We start from the raw sequence: 18,238 nt of genomic DNA, 5'->3' as shown, positions 1-18,238 counted from the left end.
GGCAAGCGCTCCGGGTGTATTTCTGCCATGAAAAGCTCTCAGTGAAAACTCATCTGCCTTGCAGATGCCGTTCGGAGTCGGCATAAAATCATGTAGGTCCCCTCCGGCCAATTTGTAGGGAAAATCAAGAGGAGCACGACGCAAATTGGAAGAGAAGCTCGGCCTTAGATCTCTTCGGAGGTTATCGCGCCTTACATTTATTTATTTATAAATCAGATGAAAAAACACGCCCACTTTTAAAAAAAAAAATGTTTTTAAAGTAAAATTTTAACAAAAAATTGATTATCTTTACAGTATATAAGTAAATTATGTCAACATTCAACTCCAGGAATTATATGGTGCAACAAAATACAAAAATAAAAGAAAATTTCAAAATGGGCGTGGCTCCGCCCATTTTCATTTAGTGTGTCTAGAATACTTTTAATGCCATAAGTCGAACAAAAATTAACCAATCCTTGTGAAATTTGGTGGGAGCATAGATTCTATGACGATAATTGTTTCCTGTGAAAATGGGCGAACTCGTTTGAAGCCACGCCCAGTTTTTGTACACAGTCGACCGTCTGTCCTTCCGCTCGGCCCTTAACACGATAACTTGAGCAAAAATCGATATATCTTTACTAAACTTAGTTCACGTACTTACCTGAACTCACTTTATCTTGGCACAAAAAATGGTCGAAATCCGACTATGAACATGCCCACTTTTTCGATACCGAAAATTACGAAAAATGAAAAAAATTCCATAATTCTATACCAAATATGAAAAAAGGGATGAAACATTGTAATTCGATTGGTTTATTGACGCAAAATATAACTTTAGAAAAAACTTTGTAAAATGGGTGTGACACCTACCATATTAAGTAGAAGAAAATGAAAAAGTTCTGCAGGGCGAAATCAAAAGCCCTTGGAATCTTGGCAGGTATTACATATATAAATAAATTAGCGGTACCCGACAGATGATGTTCTGGGTCACCCTGGTCCACATTTTGGTCGATATCTCGAAAACGCCTTCACATGTACAACTAAGGATCACTCCCTTTTAAAACCCTCATTAATACCTTTAACTTGATACCCATATCATACAAACACATTCTAGAGTCACCCCTGGTCCAGCTTTATGGCGATATCTCGAAAAGGCGTCCACCTATAGAACTTAGGCCCACTCCCTTTAAAAATACTCATTAGCACCTTTCATTTGATACCCATATCGTACAAACAAATTCTATGTCATACAAACACATTCCAGGGTTACCCTAGGTTCATTTTCCTACATGGTGTTTTTCCCTTATTTAGTCTCCAAAGCTCTCAGCTGAGTACGTAATGTTCGGTTACACCCGAACTTAGCCTTCCTTACTTTTTCTATCTGGTTATTGCTATTCTGACTTCGTCATAATCGGGTGGGGGGCATTTATTCACCATCATCGATTCCGTGATCGGGTTCGTCATCCCTGTGCGGTAAATCGCTGTCTCCATTTAGGAGAGCAGAGAAGTGTTCCCTCCATAATCTAAGTACTCTCTGGACATCAGTTACAAGGTCGCCGTTTTCATTCTTACGTTCCGTCACTCCTGGTAAAATTTTGTTTGTAGAAAACCCCGGTTTCAGCGTTGTGCCATACTCAATAAAATTTTTCGTTCGTAAAACAATGCTTATTTGCTTGCCTACCACACGAGGGTCCCAGGTTAAAGTGTCGGAGCAGGTAATATCACAAATGCTCCACTGAAGTGTTTCTAAATTCTTCTTTTAGATACCTATCGGAGTCAGAAGGTTTCACCAGTTTGTAGGAAAAACTAAGAGTAACACACCACATATTGAAAAAATGACCCTATGTTTTTAGGGATCTCTTAAACGCTTAGACAATCAAATATTTTCCAAAGATTTTAATATCATTCTCCACCAAACCTGAACTTTTTCGGACTAGTTCGATTTCAATGGTGTTCTATTACATCGTAATAACTAAGTGTTTGTGTGTGTGTCTGTTTGGCATTGCTGCTGGCTTTTATTCTTGTAATATGTACATTTCATGTTCGTTTTTATCTTTATTTTCAATGTTTTGTATATTTTAATTTTTACCTGTTGTTTTTACATGCCAACAAACACACACAGATACCCATCCTCTTGTGCATTATTACTATGAACAAACAACAAAAATGTAGCGGCCTCGTCTTGGTTACTGCCTGCCTGGCTTAACGGCCTACCCCGCCTGCCTGCCTGGTTTGCTATATTATTATGATGTGCTGATACTTGGAATCAATTCCCACCAACTTCGTCACGAGCAGCTGACTGACTACGTTGATGGACGAAGTGCGATTGCTTGTTGCATACTTACTGCATATCTACAACGCTACATACTTAGTAAGCAAGTGAATTGGTGCATTGGAATTTTTAGTCACTAAATCGTCATATTTTATACAGTGGCAGCCAGAGAAAGGCGCCGCCTTCAGCTTAAAATTGCTTCAAAAAATTTCAGATAAATTACTCATAGCAAATAAAATTCAATTTTGATAAAGAGCTAGAGACTCTTTCATGCCAGCTATGTTTTCTACCTTATCGCATTACATCCATGCTTAGTAGTAGAATGGCGCACAAGTTCAACTTTTCTAACTTCACAACACTGATCATAGAAATTATTACGTTAATAGTCAAAATGACAGTCTTTGAATTGTATTTTATTTCTATTCATATTGTAGCGAATTTTAGGAATTCCTGATTATTCTGCACCTTCTGTTACGTTCGAGTCGCTGAACTGTCGAATAATTAACTCAGATATTCAGTTCCTTATTTACAACACTACTTTGGTAGTAGTAGTTCACAATTTAATTACTCGCATACGTCACTTATAGCTTGCTAAAATTAAAGTAATTGACTATTCCTCAACTTGCGAGCTTTTGCACTCTCAGTTACCTCGTTTGCCTATTTCTGCTAGGGTCTAGACGTTTTACGAACAGCTCTTTTAAATAGTTGCTTATATATTTCTCCTTTACATGTATATGCGTTAGTAATGTCATCTGCGCTCTAAACCGATGATTACATGGTATTTGACTTTTTGTCTTTCTTCCTCGCTCTTAGCTGTTGACTAGGTTAGGTTAGGTTGAACTGGCCGGTCCATGAGGACCTCACATAGACTGAATGAGTCCGTAGTGTTACTAGGAGTTTGTTTCAACGCACCTAGCTGTTGACTAGGTTAGGTTAGGTTGAACTGGCCGGTCCATGAGGACCTCACATAGACTGAATGAGTCCGTAGTGTTACCAGAAGTTTGTTTTAACGACCAAACTGAAAAACCCTATCAAAATTCAGGACCTATGTTATAAAATAACTCCGTCCTCTTGGCAAATACTAGAAGCTTCCTAGGACTTAAACCACTTGCTGCTTCTATATCTGACCGCTGTATCACTCCTAATAGCTGAAGTCTTAGCCTGGCAAACGCAGGGCACGAGCACAGAACGTGCTCGATCGTTTCCTCCTCCAACCCGCACTTCCTACATTTGCTATCACTGATCAAGTCTAATTTAAAGGCATCTGACGCCAGAAGGCAGTGTCCAGTCAAAATACCCGTCATGAGTCTACAGTCCTCTCTTTTTAATAATAGAAGCAACTTTGTTAGTCTAAGGTTGTAAGACCTGCACATAATCTTCGACACTTTACAGCCCCGCGCTTGAACCCACGCCTTTCCCGCTTGGTCGATCATGTGTACCTCCCGCCTCGCTTAATCTCGCCCAGTCTAATTGGGACGTCTACGTAGCAAGCTTCAAGGGATGCGCCCTTTTAGCTGGTTCATCCGCTTTTGCATTCCTATCTATTACCATATGCCCTGAGACCCAATATAGCTGTTGACTACATGTATGTGAAATATTCTCTTCGCTCTCAGCTTTGCTGTTTACATGTACGCAAGACTGCTTGCTTTGATGTTGAGCATTTATTTACTAGCAGCATAGTGACGTGTCGACCTACTAATATTCGCCACAATATAATCGTCGTATTTTAGAACTACACAGATCACAATTATTCCTATTTTTCATTTTACAAATTTTTTGTAACAGGTATTCATAAGTTTTATAAATAAAAGACATCAATAACTGTCATTCGTTTTCTTAAAAAGATTTTCATTACAAATTACCCGCTTGCTGTTTTATTTTAAGTCGGCTATAAGCTTGATATTCGAAATACCGTTTCGATTTCAGTTGTTTTGGTTTCATTTGCTATATGCTACTAAAGTTCCAGTTAAGCTCTCATCGCTGGTCTCGGTTTCTCTGTTATCGATTTTTGTTTTGATGCCTCTTTCCGTTTTCGTTCCCATTTCGGTGACCGCCCGAGCTCCAGGCACGTTTTTGGCATTGGTCGAACGACCTTTCAGTGCCGCCTATAGTTTTTGTTACCTAAATCAGATTCCTTAAGACTACAGTTTCTGTTTCGGTTTTGTTATTGGTTTCAGTTTCAAGTTCCGATAAGGTAATGCTACCAAAGTCGGTTTTAATTCTAATTTCCGTTTAGGTTTCGGTTTCTGGTATTGGTTCCAGTTTAAGGGCCAGATTATGTATTATGCCTTGGCACTTTGCGTCACAGTCGCTCATTTCACAGACACCACTATATAATACCAAGAAATGTATTAAGGCATTCAGGTTTACCGTCACTCACTGAAGTGAATGAATGCTCTTATATGATAGGAATTTTGTTTCACACGAGAAAAAATTACTCGTTGCCTTATACATAAATCGCCCCTAATTGGCTTTTTAGGTCTGCGATCCAATTTCAAAGTCGTATGTCAGTCACGTTTTTGGTATTGGTAGCAATTCCTAGCTCGATTTTTATTTAGATTTCGTTTGGTTACAGTTTCGGGTATCGTTTTTTTTTCTGTTTTCAAGTGCGAATTCAATATTTGTATCATTTCTTGTTTCGGTCTCCGTCTCCGTTCCACATATAGTAGAAGTCTCGGCTATAGTCTCCATTTTCGGTTCCAGTCTCGATATCAGTGCAGATTCCACCTTAAGGCTTGCGACCACTTTTGATTCCAATTTCGGAAGACTAAAAATCTTCCCGCTAATAGATTTCTTCAGAACGGTGTTCTGTGTCTCTCATTGTGTGGGAGGCTTCTGATGTTTTGCGCTTCGTTGTCGTCAGCATGGTTCTTTGTGACTGTGCTAGCTCTACGGTATTTTGCACAGCAATACATAAAAAAACACGAGCAGTAGGCGGATCCTGTAATACGACTCATGTATTTTCATGCTTTTTTATGCACTGAATCAGAAACCGCCATCAGAACTGTCAGACAGATAGTGGTTCAGCCCTAACCTAAAAAAATCGAAATAGTTCACTGGTGATTATACGTGTTTTGAGGTTAGGTCCGCACCGCAACCTGATAAGCCGACTCACCGAAGATTTAAAGAGAGTACTACGTATATGGGCAGTTCCTTTCCGGATTGAATGCGGTACGCCCGATCCTAGCACCTTCTTGTACCAGCCCGTTTGGCTTCGAGTGAATTTTTTTTTATACTCGAACTTTCGAGTGTGTGGTTTTCATAGGCGACTAAAGTTCAAGTCCCCTATCTGGGTTGTGCTCTGTGTTTGGGACCCGCCACTCTAAAACCTGAGACCATGTCCCATGAATTTCTGGACTCTTTCAGAAGATGGTATCGATGCTTGATATTTTGGCTTGTAATTGTCCTCGGAAAGGCCAAGGCCGATATTACCGCCATAAAGGAAGCAAAATGGACGTATGAAATCGGATATGAGAACAGCTTTTTAGTGTCTTTTTATTTATTGTCCTTCTGGAGCTGCCGTGTGCTGGTAGTAGCGTTTTTTTTTTTTCTACCACACCGAAGGTTCAGTATTCAAGTTCCGTGCAAAGCAACATCAAACAAGTTTTTAATTACAAAAAAGTTTTCCTAATGGGTGTCACTCCTCTGCAGCAAACACTCAAAGTATATTTCTGCCCTTAAAAGCTTCTCAATGTAAACTCAAACGCAGTTGCAGTTCGTATGGATGTGAAGCTCGTTCTAAATCTTCTCGGATTAAATCAGGCCAAGAATTTCTTTACTTCTACACAAAGACGTCAATTCTTAGCAGTAAATGGGTTAGCTTATCGCCACTAGTTGGAACTAACAAGAAAAGCTCTTACTCAAGTATGCTAGGAAAGTAAAGTTGAATCCTCAGCTACATTTGAATGCCCACCACTGTACCTGAATATGTAAGTATGTATGTTTGTATGCATTTGAAACATTATACTTAATCCAGCCGCCGCCAGGTAAAACGGCTGTTCTTGCCACTGTTTGCCGCAAAAGTTCCATTTCAGCGATTAACAATAAAAATAAGAAGAAAAAAACTCTTTGAAATTTGTTTGTTGGTTTGTATGCCAGATAATCAACCTCCAACAAACGATGCTAAAAGCCAAGAACGAATTAAATTTTATGTTTATTTATGTATGTAAATAAGTGCATATGGAGTAAGTCCACCAAATATTGTTTCTTCGGTTAAAAGGAAGTCTTTGTTCTTGGCTCGTTTTTTTTTTTTGTTTTGAGTTTGCATTTTATATGCTCGTATAAACATTTGATAATCTTAGTTAACCGAAAGACGTAACGAATTACATAACAAATAAATATAAAAAAGTTAAAAATTTTAGGTGATGTGCTCTTCGCACTTACATTCCAGAAGTCAAATGCGTAGGTGGGAAGTTCAAGAAATGACTTGACGTACAAACCCGCAAACAAAAAAGAGCTGTCAATCTATTTGTTTGCTTATTTTGCTTAGAAAGTGCATTATTATGCATATTCTCTATTCTTTAGCTGTAAGTTTGTGTGTATATGTATGTGTAAGTGTAAGTGCAAGTGTTTGTAATGTTAGATGGAGCACTTACAGACCATGGCCTTGGCGCTTGCCCTTCGTTTATTTGATTATGCTTTCGTGTATTGTACTTAGGTAGGCTGGCTTGTAAGCCAGAAGTAAATAAGAGATAAAGAGATTAAACTGAGATGAATCTGAACTTGTACATATTTGTAATGTAATATTTACTCTTAGTTAAGTGTTTGAATAACTCCTCAAATACCAAAAACTGTTAAGCGAAGGAGCTGATTCCAATCTTATTCTTTCCCTTACTATTTATTACCATCTGCGTCCCCTTCCCCGAGTGATTAAATACTGCGTACCAAAACACCCATCTCCACCCGAAAGAAATAACCATAGCAGAAGAACCGTGAATGAACCCTACTCCTTAAGCAATTAACATCTCCTTGATCTCTTGTTACTACCACCGACTAAATTTAAGGATACCCTATTCACGACTCTAATAGCGCAGAAGGTATCACTGTAAGCCCAGCTAAAATCCTTAGTGTTACAAATGTTATATGTATATATGGCTCATCTTCCTTATTCATCTCCTTTCCTTATCTTTCTCCTTCTAATACTCCAACTACTCGTCCTCCTTTTCTCTCCTTATTTCCATCTCACTTTTACTTCCTCTTAACTCGCTCTTGTTACTTTCCCTTCAACTTATACTTGTACTTCTTTTTCTGTATCGGTTTCTCTGGCGAAGCTGCGAGCCGTATATATTTATTATTATCCAGGCTTGTTTCCTTCATAGTGTACAAGTACAAGTGTGTTGACTTATCTGTCAAGCATTCTGACAGGCACTCGCTGGATTCGGAATGACAGCGAATTCAAAATGGATACCATTACCGAATGCGCCGAATGATTGAAAAATTGAAAAAGTCGATACGATTTTAGTCAAAAATGTTGTCGTTGAGACCAAAAATGCGACTCTAGACCTGAGATTTCCATCAGACATTGTGGCAGCGCGCTTCCCACTCTTCATGTTTTCAAAGCCCGTGGTGCCGCCGTTAGGCATAACTCATTGCGTTGGACTTCTGCATCCATCCACTAATCGTGACAACTATAAACGGCATTTTCCTCACAACAGGGAACTTAATACCTCGGCGCAGGTTAATCTCCAAAAACCGTGGCGCTAGTCATCGCCTAGAAACCGATAGCAATGAAATGTCTTGGCATATTCAGATGATGGCTCCATACAATTCAGGTATTTCACTTGCCAGCAGATCTACTGAGATGCTCTAAGATTGGACATCGTTCTATAAGCACTTGCCGTTCGTATAGCTTTAAGTTGGTAGACTGCTAATATATTTTCTTGGTGGGTCCGTTTACATCCGTGTCACGGTAGTGATGCATATAATATTATTGAGCTGGTTACGGTGGACAAAAGATGAGGGCTGCCGATGTAAGGCATTTGAGGGATCCGTTAACTTAAGAAACGTTCTCCCCCACCGCTGAAGTGCTCCTTAAAAGTTAGTTTTGAGTTTCATGAATATTTCAAGTAAAGCGTTGAATTTATTTGGTAATCCCCTATGATTTGGACTAACTCATTCACTTCTCGCTTTGAGCTCCTCAATACTACTTCTGTTTTATTTCTGGTTATATAAGTTTGGAACAGATACGGTTTTCTGTCCACTGCCTTAACTACACTGTCTCCTGGAAAGTCAAGCTTTCGCACAGCGTAGGACGTCTATTTCAAAGCAGGAGTCATAGGACAGTTCCAGAGTGACGTAGTCGATGATAGTTTGCTTTTTAATGTAAGTCCTACATGCCCATACAACATAAACCCTCTGCTAAACCCTTCTCCCTATCAAGTAATTCCAAGTATCTGTGACTAACACGCGATTTTAAACTCAACTTGAAAGTGTACATCGAGGGGCGGGCACAGAAGGTCTGCTTCGTGTTCTAGGACTATAAGGTGATGTCCAGCCAGTGCTTATAAAGTTGCGAGAAGCTCTTACAACCAGGGACTGCCGCACCCACCTCATATCAGCTTTAGACTCCACATCAAACTTGTATCCGATGGCCAAGTACATAATTTTTACGCTGTAAAGATGCTCAGAAATTGCGTAGCAGTATCCTTAATTTACTTCCTCCAGGAACTCTTAATTCCGAAATAGTTTATTATTCCCGCGAACTGCAGTTAGAGATTCCAGCTAATAAAGGGCGTAATTATCTGCACCGATGATACCAAAATGGATTCAGGTGTGGTTGTATTGAAATTTCTGCGCCATTCAAACTACCGTCATACTGACGGGACATCAAGTAGAAGTCCTCGCTCTTTGGCAGGCCTGCAAATCATATTTTATCGCTACAACAACAACTGCCTGAACATAACTGGGAAAGTATCAATCTTTTCTGAAAGCCCAGCAGCAATCAAAGCGCTAGCTGCAGCATGTACTAGCTTAAAGCTAGTAGGGGCATAAAACCACTTGTAGCTGCTCTAACCGACACACGGAAAATATCCATTATTTGAGATACGAGACATAGGGGAATCGAAGGAATATAGATGGCAGATGAACTGGCGCGTAGAGACTCAGCGAAAAGAAGTGTGGGAATAGCCAGCGTCGAAGTATTCACAAGGAGGAAGTTCGAAATTTGTACATGTACATGTCGGGATAGTGCCTCAGTGATGCTTGTAACCGGAACGTACCGGATCTATATCCCGCAAACGACCATCAACACTGCAGAAGTTGTAGAGATGAAATTACCGACGAGACTTTTGAGCACTTTCTATCTAAATGCGCAGCTCTAGCCGGAAGCACATTAGATCTAATATTAATCTATTAATAGCTATAACACGCCATACAAAAAAGAAATGGACCGATTTGCGCTTTGGCTGTCACTGTTGACGGATATAAATTCGAGACTGTGAAGGAATTCGGAAAATTGTTTTCGGGAACCAGCATTAATAGCAAAACCAATTAAATTAAAGTTTTCTCTCGACGAACAAAAATCACGCTCTACAAGGCGCTCATCATACCTGTGCGGATGTATAGCTCAGAATCATAGACGGTGTCGAGAGAAGGTGGGATGGCTCTTGGATTGTTCGAGAGAATAGTTCTTCTGAGGACTTATGGTTCTGTCCGTGATGCCGGCGGCGAGTATCGCAGGAGGTATAATGGCGAGTTGTATGAGCTTTACGCAGATATCAAGATAGTGCAGCGCATAAAAACTGAAAGACTTGGCTAGGTCATGTTATGCGAATGGACGTAGTCGCTCCGGCCAAGTCGATACCGCAGCTTCGAAGCATAGGAAGGGGCCTTCACTAAGTTGGGAGAGGTATGTAGGTGAGGAAAGACTTGACCTCCCTTGGTGCTCCCAATTGGCGTCGGTTATCGCAAACCCGGAAAAGCTTGTAGTTGCCACACTTGATTGTTTCGAACAAAACTTTTAGTATAAATGTTTGACATAACATTTTAAATAGAGAACTTTTAAGTTATAGAAAAGTAAAGAATCAAATTGCAGGAAGGTAATTCACCACTGGAGTAACTTTACACGTAATTCGGCAAGTTTAATTTTCGTAACACTTTAAGTTGAAACGATTCCAAAACAACTCAAACTTTTATGTTGTCGGAAACATCAACATTAAAAAAGGATGATTTTCATTATCTTATTAGATACGTTCGCGTGAGTGAAAATTCGTAAAACTTGAACAAAATGTTACTAACTTTGGAAAAATCCCGTTCGTTCAAACAAAACTTTTGCAACAAGAGGGCGCAATTTTGCATTTCGCTTGGAGGAGAAGTTGCAAAATTGTACCCAAATAAATAGGTGTCCCGGTATCTCATAATTTTTTGCACAGTAAATTCAAAAAAGGGTTTTTCGTATTGTATTGATAACTGAAAGACTAGTTTTTTGTTGTTTTCCCATTTTGTGTGTTTTTTTCGATTTGGTGGTTTTCTTATTTTGGTGTTTTTTTTTTAACAACTGGCACCATCGTCATAAGTACAAAGCGCAGTGAGCGTAAACTTCTCTTTGAAATTTGCTCATGTATTGACTGTTGATCGCTGTTGAAATGACCAGTGAGATCAGTTGTGTTAACAAAAAATCAGTTAGATTGATTAGGAATCTGTCAATTTTACAGAATTTTGTTAACTTAAGAGCGACAGTTTCTCCTTTGTTGAAATGACTAAACTAATTCGTTCGCTTGACAAAGAACTCGGTCGAATTAACCGTAATTCTATTAATTTCACCGAATCTCCGTTAAGTCAAGAACAATTTTACTAGCACCATTTCTTTCAGTGTGGAGTAGGATTGGTCGAAAAACAATTTTTATATTTCGGGACCCTTTAGTAGTTTAAAAATTTGGAGTCCCTTCAAGTTATGCCGAAAAAAGTGAAAAAAAACAAGTAAGGAAGGCTAAGTTCGGGTGTAACCGAACATTACATACTCAGCTGAGAGCTATGGAGACAAAATAAGGGAAAATCACCATGTAGGAAAATGAACCTAGGGTAACCCTGGAATGTGTTTGTATGACATGTGTATCAAATGGAAGGTATTAAAGAGTATTTCAAGAGGGAGTAGGCCATAGTTCTATGGGTGGACGCCATTTAGGGATATCGCCATAAAGGTGGACCAGGGCTGACTCTAGAATTTGTTTGTACGATATGGGTATCAAATGAAAGGTGTTAATGAGTATTTTAAAAGGGAGTGGGCCTTAGTTCTAGAGGTGGACGCCTTTTCGAGATATCGCCATAAAGGTGGACAAGGGGTGACTCTAGAATTTGTTTGTACGATATGGATATCAAGTGAAAGGTGTTAATGAGTATATTAAAAGGGCGTGGACCTTAGTTCTATAAGTGGTCGGCTTTTCGAGATATCGCCATAAAGGTGGACCAGGGGTGACTCTAGAATATGTTTGTACGATATGGGTATCAAATGAAAGGTGTTAATGAGTATTTTAAAAGGGCGTGGGGCTTACTTCTATAGGTGGACGCCTTTTCCAGATATCGCCATAAAGGTGGACCAGGGTTGACTCTAGAATGCGTTTGTACGATATGGGTATCAAATGAAAGGTGTTAATGAGTATTTTAAAAGGGAGTGGTGGTAGTTGTATATGTGAAGGCGTTTTCGGGATATTGACAAAAATGTGGACCAGGGTGACCCAGAACATCATCTGTCGGGTACCGCTAATTTATTTATATATGTAATACCACGAACAGTATTCCTTCCAAGATTCCAAGGGCTTTTGGTTTCGCCCTGCAGAACTTTTTCATTTTCTTCTGCTTAATATGGTAGGTGTCACACCCATTTTGCAAAGTTTTTTTCTAAATTTATATTTTGCGTCAATAAACCAATCCAATTACCATGTTTCATCTCTTTTTTCGTATTTGGTATAGAATTATGGCATTTTTTTCATTTTTCGTAACTTTCGATATCGAAAAAGGTGGGCGTGGTCATTGTCAGATTTTGGCCATTTTTTACACCAATACAAAGTGAGTTCAGATAAGTACGTGAACTGAGTTTAGTAAAGATAGATTTTTGCTCAAGTTATCGTGTTAACGGCCGAGCGGAAGGACAGACGCTCGACTGTGTATAAAAACTGGGCGTGGCTTGAACCGATTACACCCTTTTTCACAGAAAACAGTTATCGTCATAAAATCTAAGCCCCTACCAAATTTCTCATGGATTGGTAAATTTTTGTTCGACTTATGTCATTAAAAGTATCCTAGACAAATTAAATGAAAAAGGGAGGAGCCACGCCCATTTTGAAATTTTCTTTTATTTTTGTATTTTATTGCCCCATATCATTACTGGAGTCAAATGTTGACATAATTTATTATATACTGTAAAGATATTAAATTTTTTGTTAAAATTTGACTGAAAAAAATTTTTTTTTAAGTGGGCGTGGTCGTTCTCCGATTTTGCTAATTTTTATTTAGCGCACATATATTAATAAGAATAACGTTCCTGCCAAATTTCATCATGATATCTTCAACGACGGCCGAATTATAGCTTGCAAAACTTTAAATTACCTTCTTTTAAAAGTGATCGGTGCCACGCCCATTGTCCAAAATTTTACTAGTTTTCTATTCTGCGTCATAAGCTCAACTCACCTACCATGTTTCATCGCTTTATCCGTCTTTGGTAATGAATTATCGCACTTTTTCGGTTTTTTGAAATATTCGATATCGATGTCGTTCATTTTAAATAGCGATCTGAGATGAGTGCCCAGGAACCTACATACCAAATTTCATCGAGATACCTCAAAATTTACTCAAGTTATCGTGTTAACGGACAGACGGACGGACATGGCTCAATCAAATTTTTTTCGATACTAATGATTTTGATATATGGAAGTCTATATCTATCTCGATTCCTTTATACCTGTACAACCAACCGTTATCCAATCAAAGTTAATATACTCTGTGAGCTCTGCTCAGCTGAGTATAAAAAATTATTATTTTTTTTTTAATTCAGGAAAATCTAAGAATTGATAAAAATCTATTTTTTACAAAATTTTACGTGATACAGACATTTCCACGAGTCTGCCTGCAAAAATTCAGCTCGATTGGATCACGGAAAAAGGGTTAAAAATCGATCCAAAGTCTTTCACACAGGCGGACAGACGGACATTACGAGCTTTATACTTTACACATAAAAAAATTCTGACGTGTACATGAAAATCGCCGATACACGTGTATTTTTATTTCTTCTCCCCTTTCCGAAAAAGTATATTTGGTTCATAGGACAGAATGTGTGTAACGCGGTGTTATCTAAGTGATGATAACCGTTTTTTTTCCGCAAATGTAGATATATATACAAGTAAAAAAACACGCCTAATGTATGTGCTACATGGCGAGTCTTGTCATATTACGCAAACCATATATTAAAACTCTTCTAACAAAATCTTCTCCAAGGTCTAACCCTGCTAAACATAATTCGCCTTAATCTTTAACGAGCTACAGCGGTTAAGGAAATTCTACACAATTGAAATGAATATGCATTCCGATTTAGATTCTTAAGATTTTTAAATTTCCTTATACATATCTACTATGAAATTTTTATTCAAATTTAACGCTTAATCGTAATCAAAATTACAAATTTATATTTCATTAATTAACACAAAAATAAAAAATTTGCATAAAATTAAATAATCTAATATTCCATTTTAATTTGATTTTGATTTCAGCGATTTGCAAGGCAATAATATTACAGTTATATTCGAAGCGGATTTTCAACGATTAACCAAATTACGAATACTGTAAGTACAAATTTGAATGTAAATTCAAAATTCATAAAATTTATGCATGCACTACTACATACATACATACACACATACGACACGACTATTAAATTTTTATTTCATTTTTTAACTGCATGTAAACAACGAAATGATGATCAAAACAACAATTAAAACTCTTGTAAAATAATAACCAATAAGCATTAACACAAACAAAAAAAAAAAAAAACAAACAAAAATTGCTTGACAAATTGATTTGTTGCGCACAGTTTTTGGGTGCAATTCCATTGGCTATTTTTAATGATTTCAATCTACAATCACCGTTGAAACAAGCGGAGGGGGGCTTTGGATGATTGTCGATTTGTAGTTTATAGAGAGTTTGGACATTGAACATTAAGAATTGAAGTTTAGGGTAAATTTTATAATCAAAAAATTTGTGTTTGTTTGTGTTTTTGTGTATCTTAATGCGATTTCGAAGTCAAAAGTTAATCAGCGAAGTTAAAATATGTACATAAATGAAGAAAAAAAGAAGCGTAAAGAAATAAATTATGTGTATGAGAAGAGAAGATATGATCAAGGCATTAGTTTTTTGTCCAAACGACTATTTTATAACAATCTAACAAATTTCGTAGGGCTACCTTGATATATGTAAATGGGCCTTTATTTGAAAGCAGAACTGGTAAACATTTTTCTTTAAGAAAGCTATACAGCCCGATTGTAAGTAAATGTTTTCCCAGGGAGTATTACTCTATTTCCTTTCCTACCAAAGGCGGCAAATATCATAAAAGGAGCCAATATCGTTTCCTACGCTAATGGCTGCTCAATAATGGCCACAGGCCCAGGCCCACATATCGATGAGCTTTTTAACAAAATAAACAGCTATCTCCCTGATCTCTCCAGTTTCTTCGCCTCACGAAACCTGACATTGTCACCGACCAAATCAGCGGCGACCTTATTTACAACATGGACGCGCCAAATGTCGACCATATTGAATATCCACGTCGATGGCATCACGCTAGCGACTGTATTATACCCTAAAATCTTGGGTGTGACGTGCGATCAGGATCTTCAATTTGGAGAGCATGCAACAGCAATTGTACCGAAAATCTAGAACCGTAATAAAATCCTCAAATACCTTGCCGCCAGCGCTTGGGGTAAAGACAAATAAACGCTAATTACTACCTACAAAGCAATTGGCCGGCCGATTGCATGCTACGCGTCCCCGATATGGTCACCAGTTACTCACAAGAAGACAATACAGGCCTGCTAAAATACTGCCCTCAGAACCGCTACGGGCTGTCTTCTTCTGTCCCCAGAATACCACCTACACAATGAGGCGAGAGTACTTCCCCATTAGGGAGAGAAATGAAATGCTAAACAAACAGTTTTTGTTGAATATCCAGAAACCTGGGCATCCCAACAGACATCTGATTAATGAGGCTACACCGCGCAGGGGTTTAAGGGGTCATCTCCGTAAGCATTATGAGGAAATACGGCATCTGAGAACACAGTCGTATGAAGCTAAAAAGCACAAGCTGGTCCTCAGTGTTATCCACAAACAGGCGTCGGACATCTATGCCAGGAATTGCCCGATGAATCCAGTACTTAAAGAAATATACCCAGAACTAGCAGAGGAGGAACGTACTCGCCGTAGGAAAACGCGTGTCACTCTAACTCAAGTTCGATCTGGGTACTGTAACAGGTTAAACTCTTACCTCTCCAGAATCAACCCCGACATACAAAACATATGTCCTGCTTGCAATATGTCCCCACATGACACCAATCATCTCTTCAATTGTAATGTGGAACCAACGCCTCTAACACCCCTCTCATTATGGTCCCCCCTGTTGAAACAGCAAGTTTCCTTGCACTCCTGTTAGAGGGCATGGATGACAATTTGTGATTGGTCGCACCTATTGGATGGAGCGAAGCACTGCTACAACATCAGTCATATGTAGGTAACCCAAGGACTACCGACCCATTAGCTTAGCATAATTTCTGCTCAAATTTTTGAGAGGCTGATAGATGTTTATATAATGTTCAACACTAACTCAAAATTTTTCCCCAAAACACAACATGATTCCACCAAAGGCAAGCCGGTAGACACGGTACTGCATAAGATGGATTTAAACACAGAGAAAGTCCAGGAATATAAGGTATATTCCCTAAGAGTTTTCTTGGACAATGTCTCTAAAGAGGCGATAATGTACTCTGAAATACATTTAGCCCCAAACAGATGGATCGACTGCATTGTTAATTCCAGGAAGGTTATTTAATAGACGCTGAACATCAACCAACTACCTTTGTTGTTGTTGTTGTTGTTGTGAGTTTTATCGATGTTTATGGTCCTTTGCCAGATGAAGATACGGTACGTTCGGGTAACAAGCACCATTAATACACTAGCCTGACCATGTCGGGAACGATTTAGTATGACCACATGAAACCTTCAAGGCCATAAAGCCATCTCACTCCATAGATCCTGGAGAAACTTGTGGTCGCCAGAGCCTCGGCTGTTAAAGTAACAGGACTCTCAACAGGTAGGTGAGGTTGACAATTGACTGGGAGAAGCTATATTTTGCGCTAGCAACACCTTGAAAGGGTTGCGCTACACTTTCAAAGTGTCGGCGTACTCAGATGACACTGTCATAAGCGGAAAGTGCCCTAGGGTTGCCATTTGGGGTTGCCACCTATTCGAAATTAAAAAAGATTGCATGAGATATGTCGATATGGGTATCAAACGAAAGGTATTTCACTCCGCATTACAATAGGGACATTTTTGAGTAGGGTTGCCGTTTAGGGTTGCCACCTATTCGAAATGAAAAAACAATTGCATGAGATATACCGATATAGGTCTTAAACGAAAGGTATTTCACTCCGCATTACATTAGGGACATTTTTCGGGTTGCCACCTACTCGAAATTAAAAAAAAAATGCATGAGATATGCCGATATGGGTATCAAACGAAAGGTATTTCACTTCGCATTACAATAGTGACATTTTTGAGTAGGGTTGCCGTTTAGCGTTGCCACCTATTCGAAATGAAAAAAAAATTGCATGAGATATGCCGATATGGGTATCAAACGAAAGGTATTTCACTCCGCATTACAACAGGGAAAATTTTGAGTAGGGTTGCCATTTAAGGTTGCCACCTATTCGAAATTAAAAAAAAGAAACGTTGCCAGCACAACGAAACGTTGCCGAGCAAAGCTCGGCCGCCCAGGTACTAACACTATTAATCATACAAAGCAAACAACAACAGCGTTTCCCCGAACTTAGACTTTCTTACTTATTAAATTTATTTTCACACTTAAGCCTAGTATTATTTTCATTTCAGTTATATATTCTTACTTGCTTCTTCTTGTTGTTGGTTTCTTGTAAATTTTTTTCTTATTAATTTATGTTCTAATGATTTTTAAATTTTGTAGTATTATTTATATATTTTCTGATTATTTAGCACTTGATTTGGAGGCGCAACAAAATTCTCATATCTTTTACTCGCTGTGTTGTAGTGACCTTTGTTCAGCATCAATCATAAGAAATTATTTGTAGGTTTTGGGGCGGTTTTTGTTAGGCTTCATTGTTGTTTTTTGTTTTCATTTTTTTTAACTTCATACGACATCTTTTTACGCTTAGCAATGCCACAGAAAATGAAAATTATAATGCTATAAATTAACTGAAAAAAATTTGTGCATTCTTGCAGCCAACTAACGGACAACCAAATTCATACAATTGAAAAGGGCGCTTTCCAAGATCTGGTGTCACTGGAACGACTGTAAGTTGATTTTTGCTGGAAATTTTAAACTTTTGCATGTTGAACTTAACAGTGCATCTATGAATGCTTTTCAAAAATTAAAACAATATATTTTGAATTTTCGTTAAACGTTTTTTCTTTTAATATATAAATTTTAGATGCATTTAATTATTTTTTTGTCTCAAATAAATAAATTTAAAAAAATATATATTTTTACTGCTTTCTTGGCTGTCAGTGCTGTCTACTCAAATTTTTTAATACAACAATAACTAAAACACAACAATGTTCTATTAAAGTACATATATAATTAGTAGTGTTGCCACTTACTTCAGCAATTTAGTATTATGTTATAAATCTTGGGTAATACCATGCCAAATTGAATGATGTTTGGAATTGCGAGTAGCGCTGCTAATTTTTTAATTGTTTTCAATTAATAAAAAACGAACTGTGATGTCAAACTTTTATAAAGTAAATTTGTTTTGATTT

At 38.1% G+C, this 18,238-nt stretch overlaps 1 protein-coding gene across 1 annotated transcript in view; it reads left to right on the top strand.

The window, feature by feature from the left end:
- The window catches only part of sli (slit guidance ligand), a 271,300-nt gene that overhangs the window by 138,896 nt on the left and 114,166 nt on the right, over window positions 1-18,238 (top strand). The window contains 2 exon segments of the mRNA XM_067772110.1: window positions 13,951-14,022; window positions 17,702-17,773. Coding sequence (XP_067628211.1) covers window positions 13,951-14,022; window positions 17,702-17,773 — 144 coding nt within the window.

Source organism: Eurosta solidaginis, chromosome 3 (assembly GCF_040869045.1).
Source record: "Eurosta solidaginis isolate ZX-2024a chromosome 3, ASM4086904v1, whole genome shotgun sequence".
NCBI lineage: Eukaryota > Metazoa > Arthropoda > Insecta > Diptera > Tephritidae > Eurosta > Eurosta solidaginis.
This window is presented reverse-complemented; position numbering and strand designations above follow the sequence as displayed.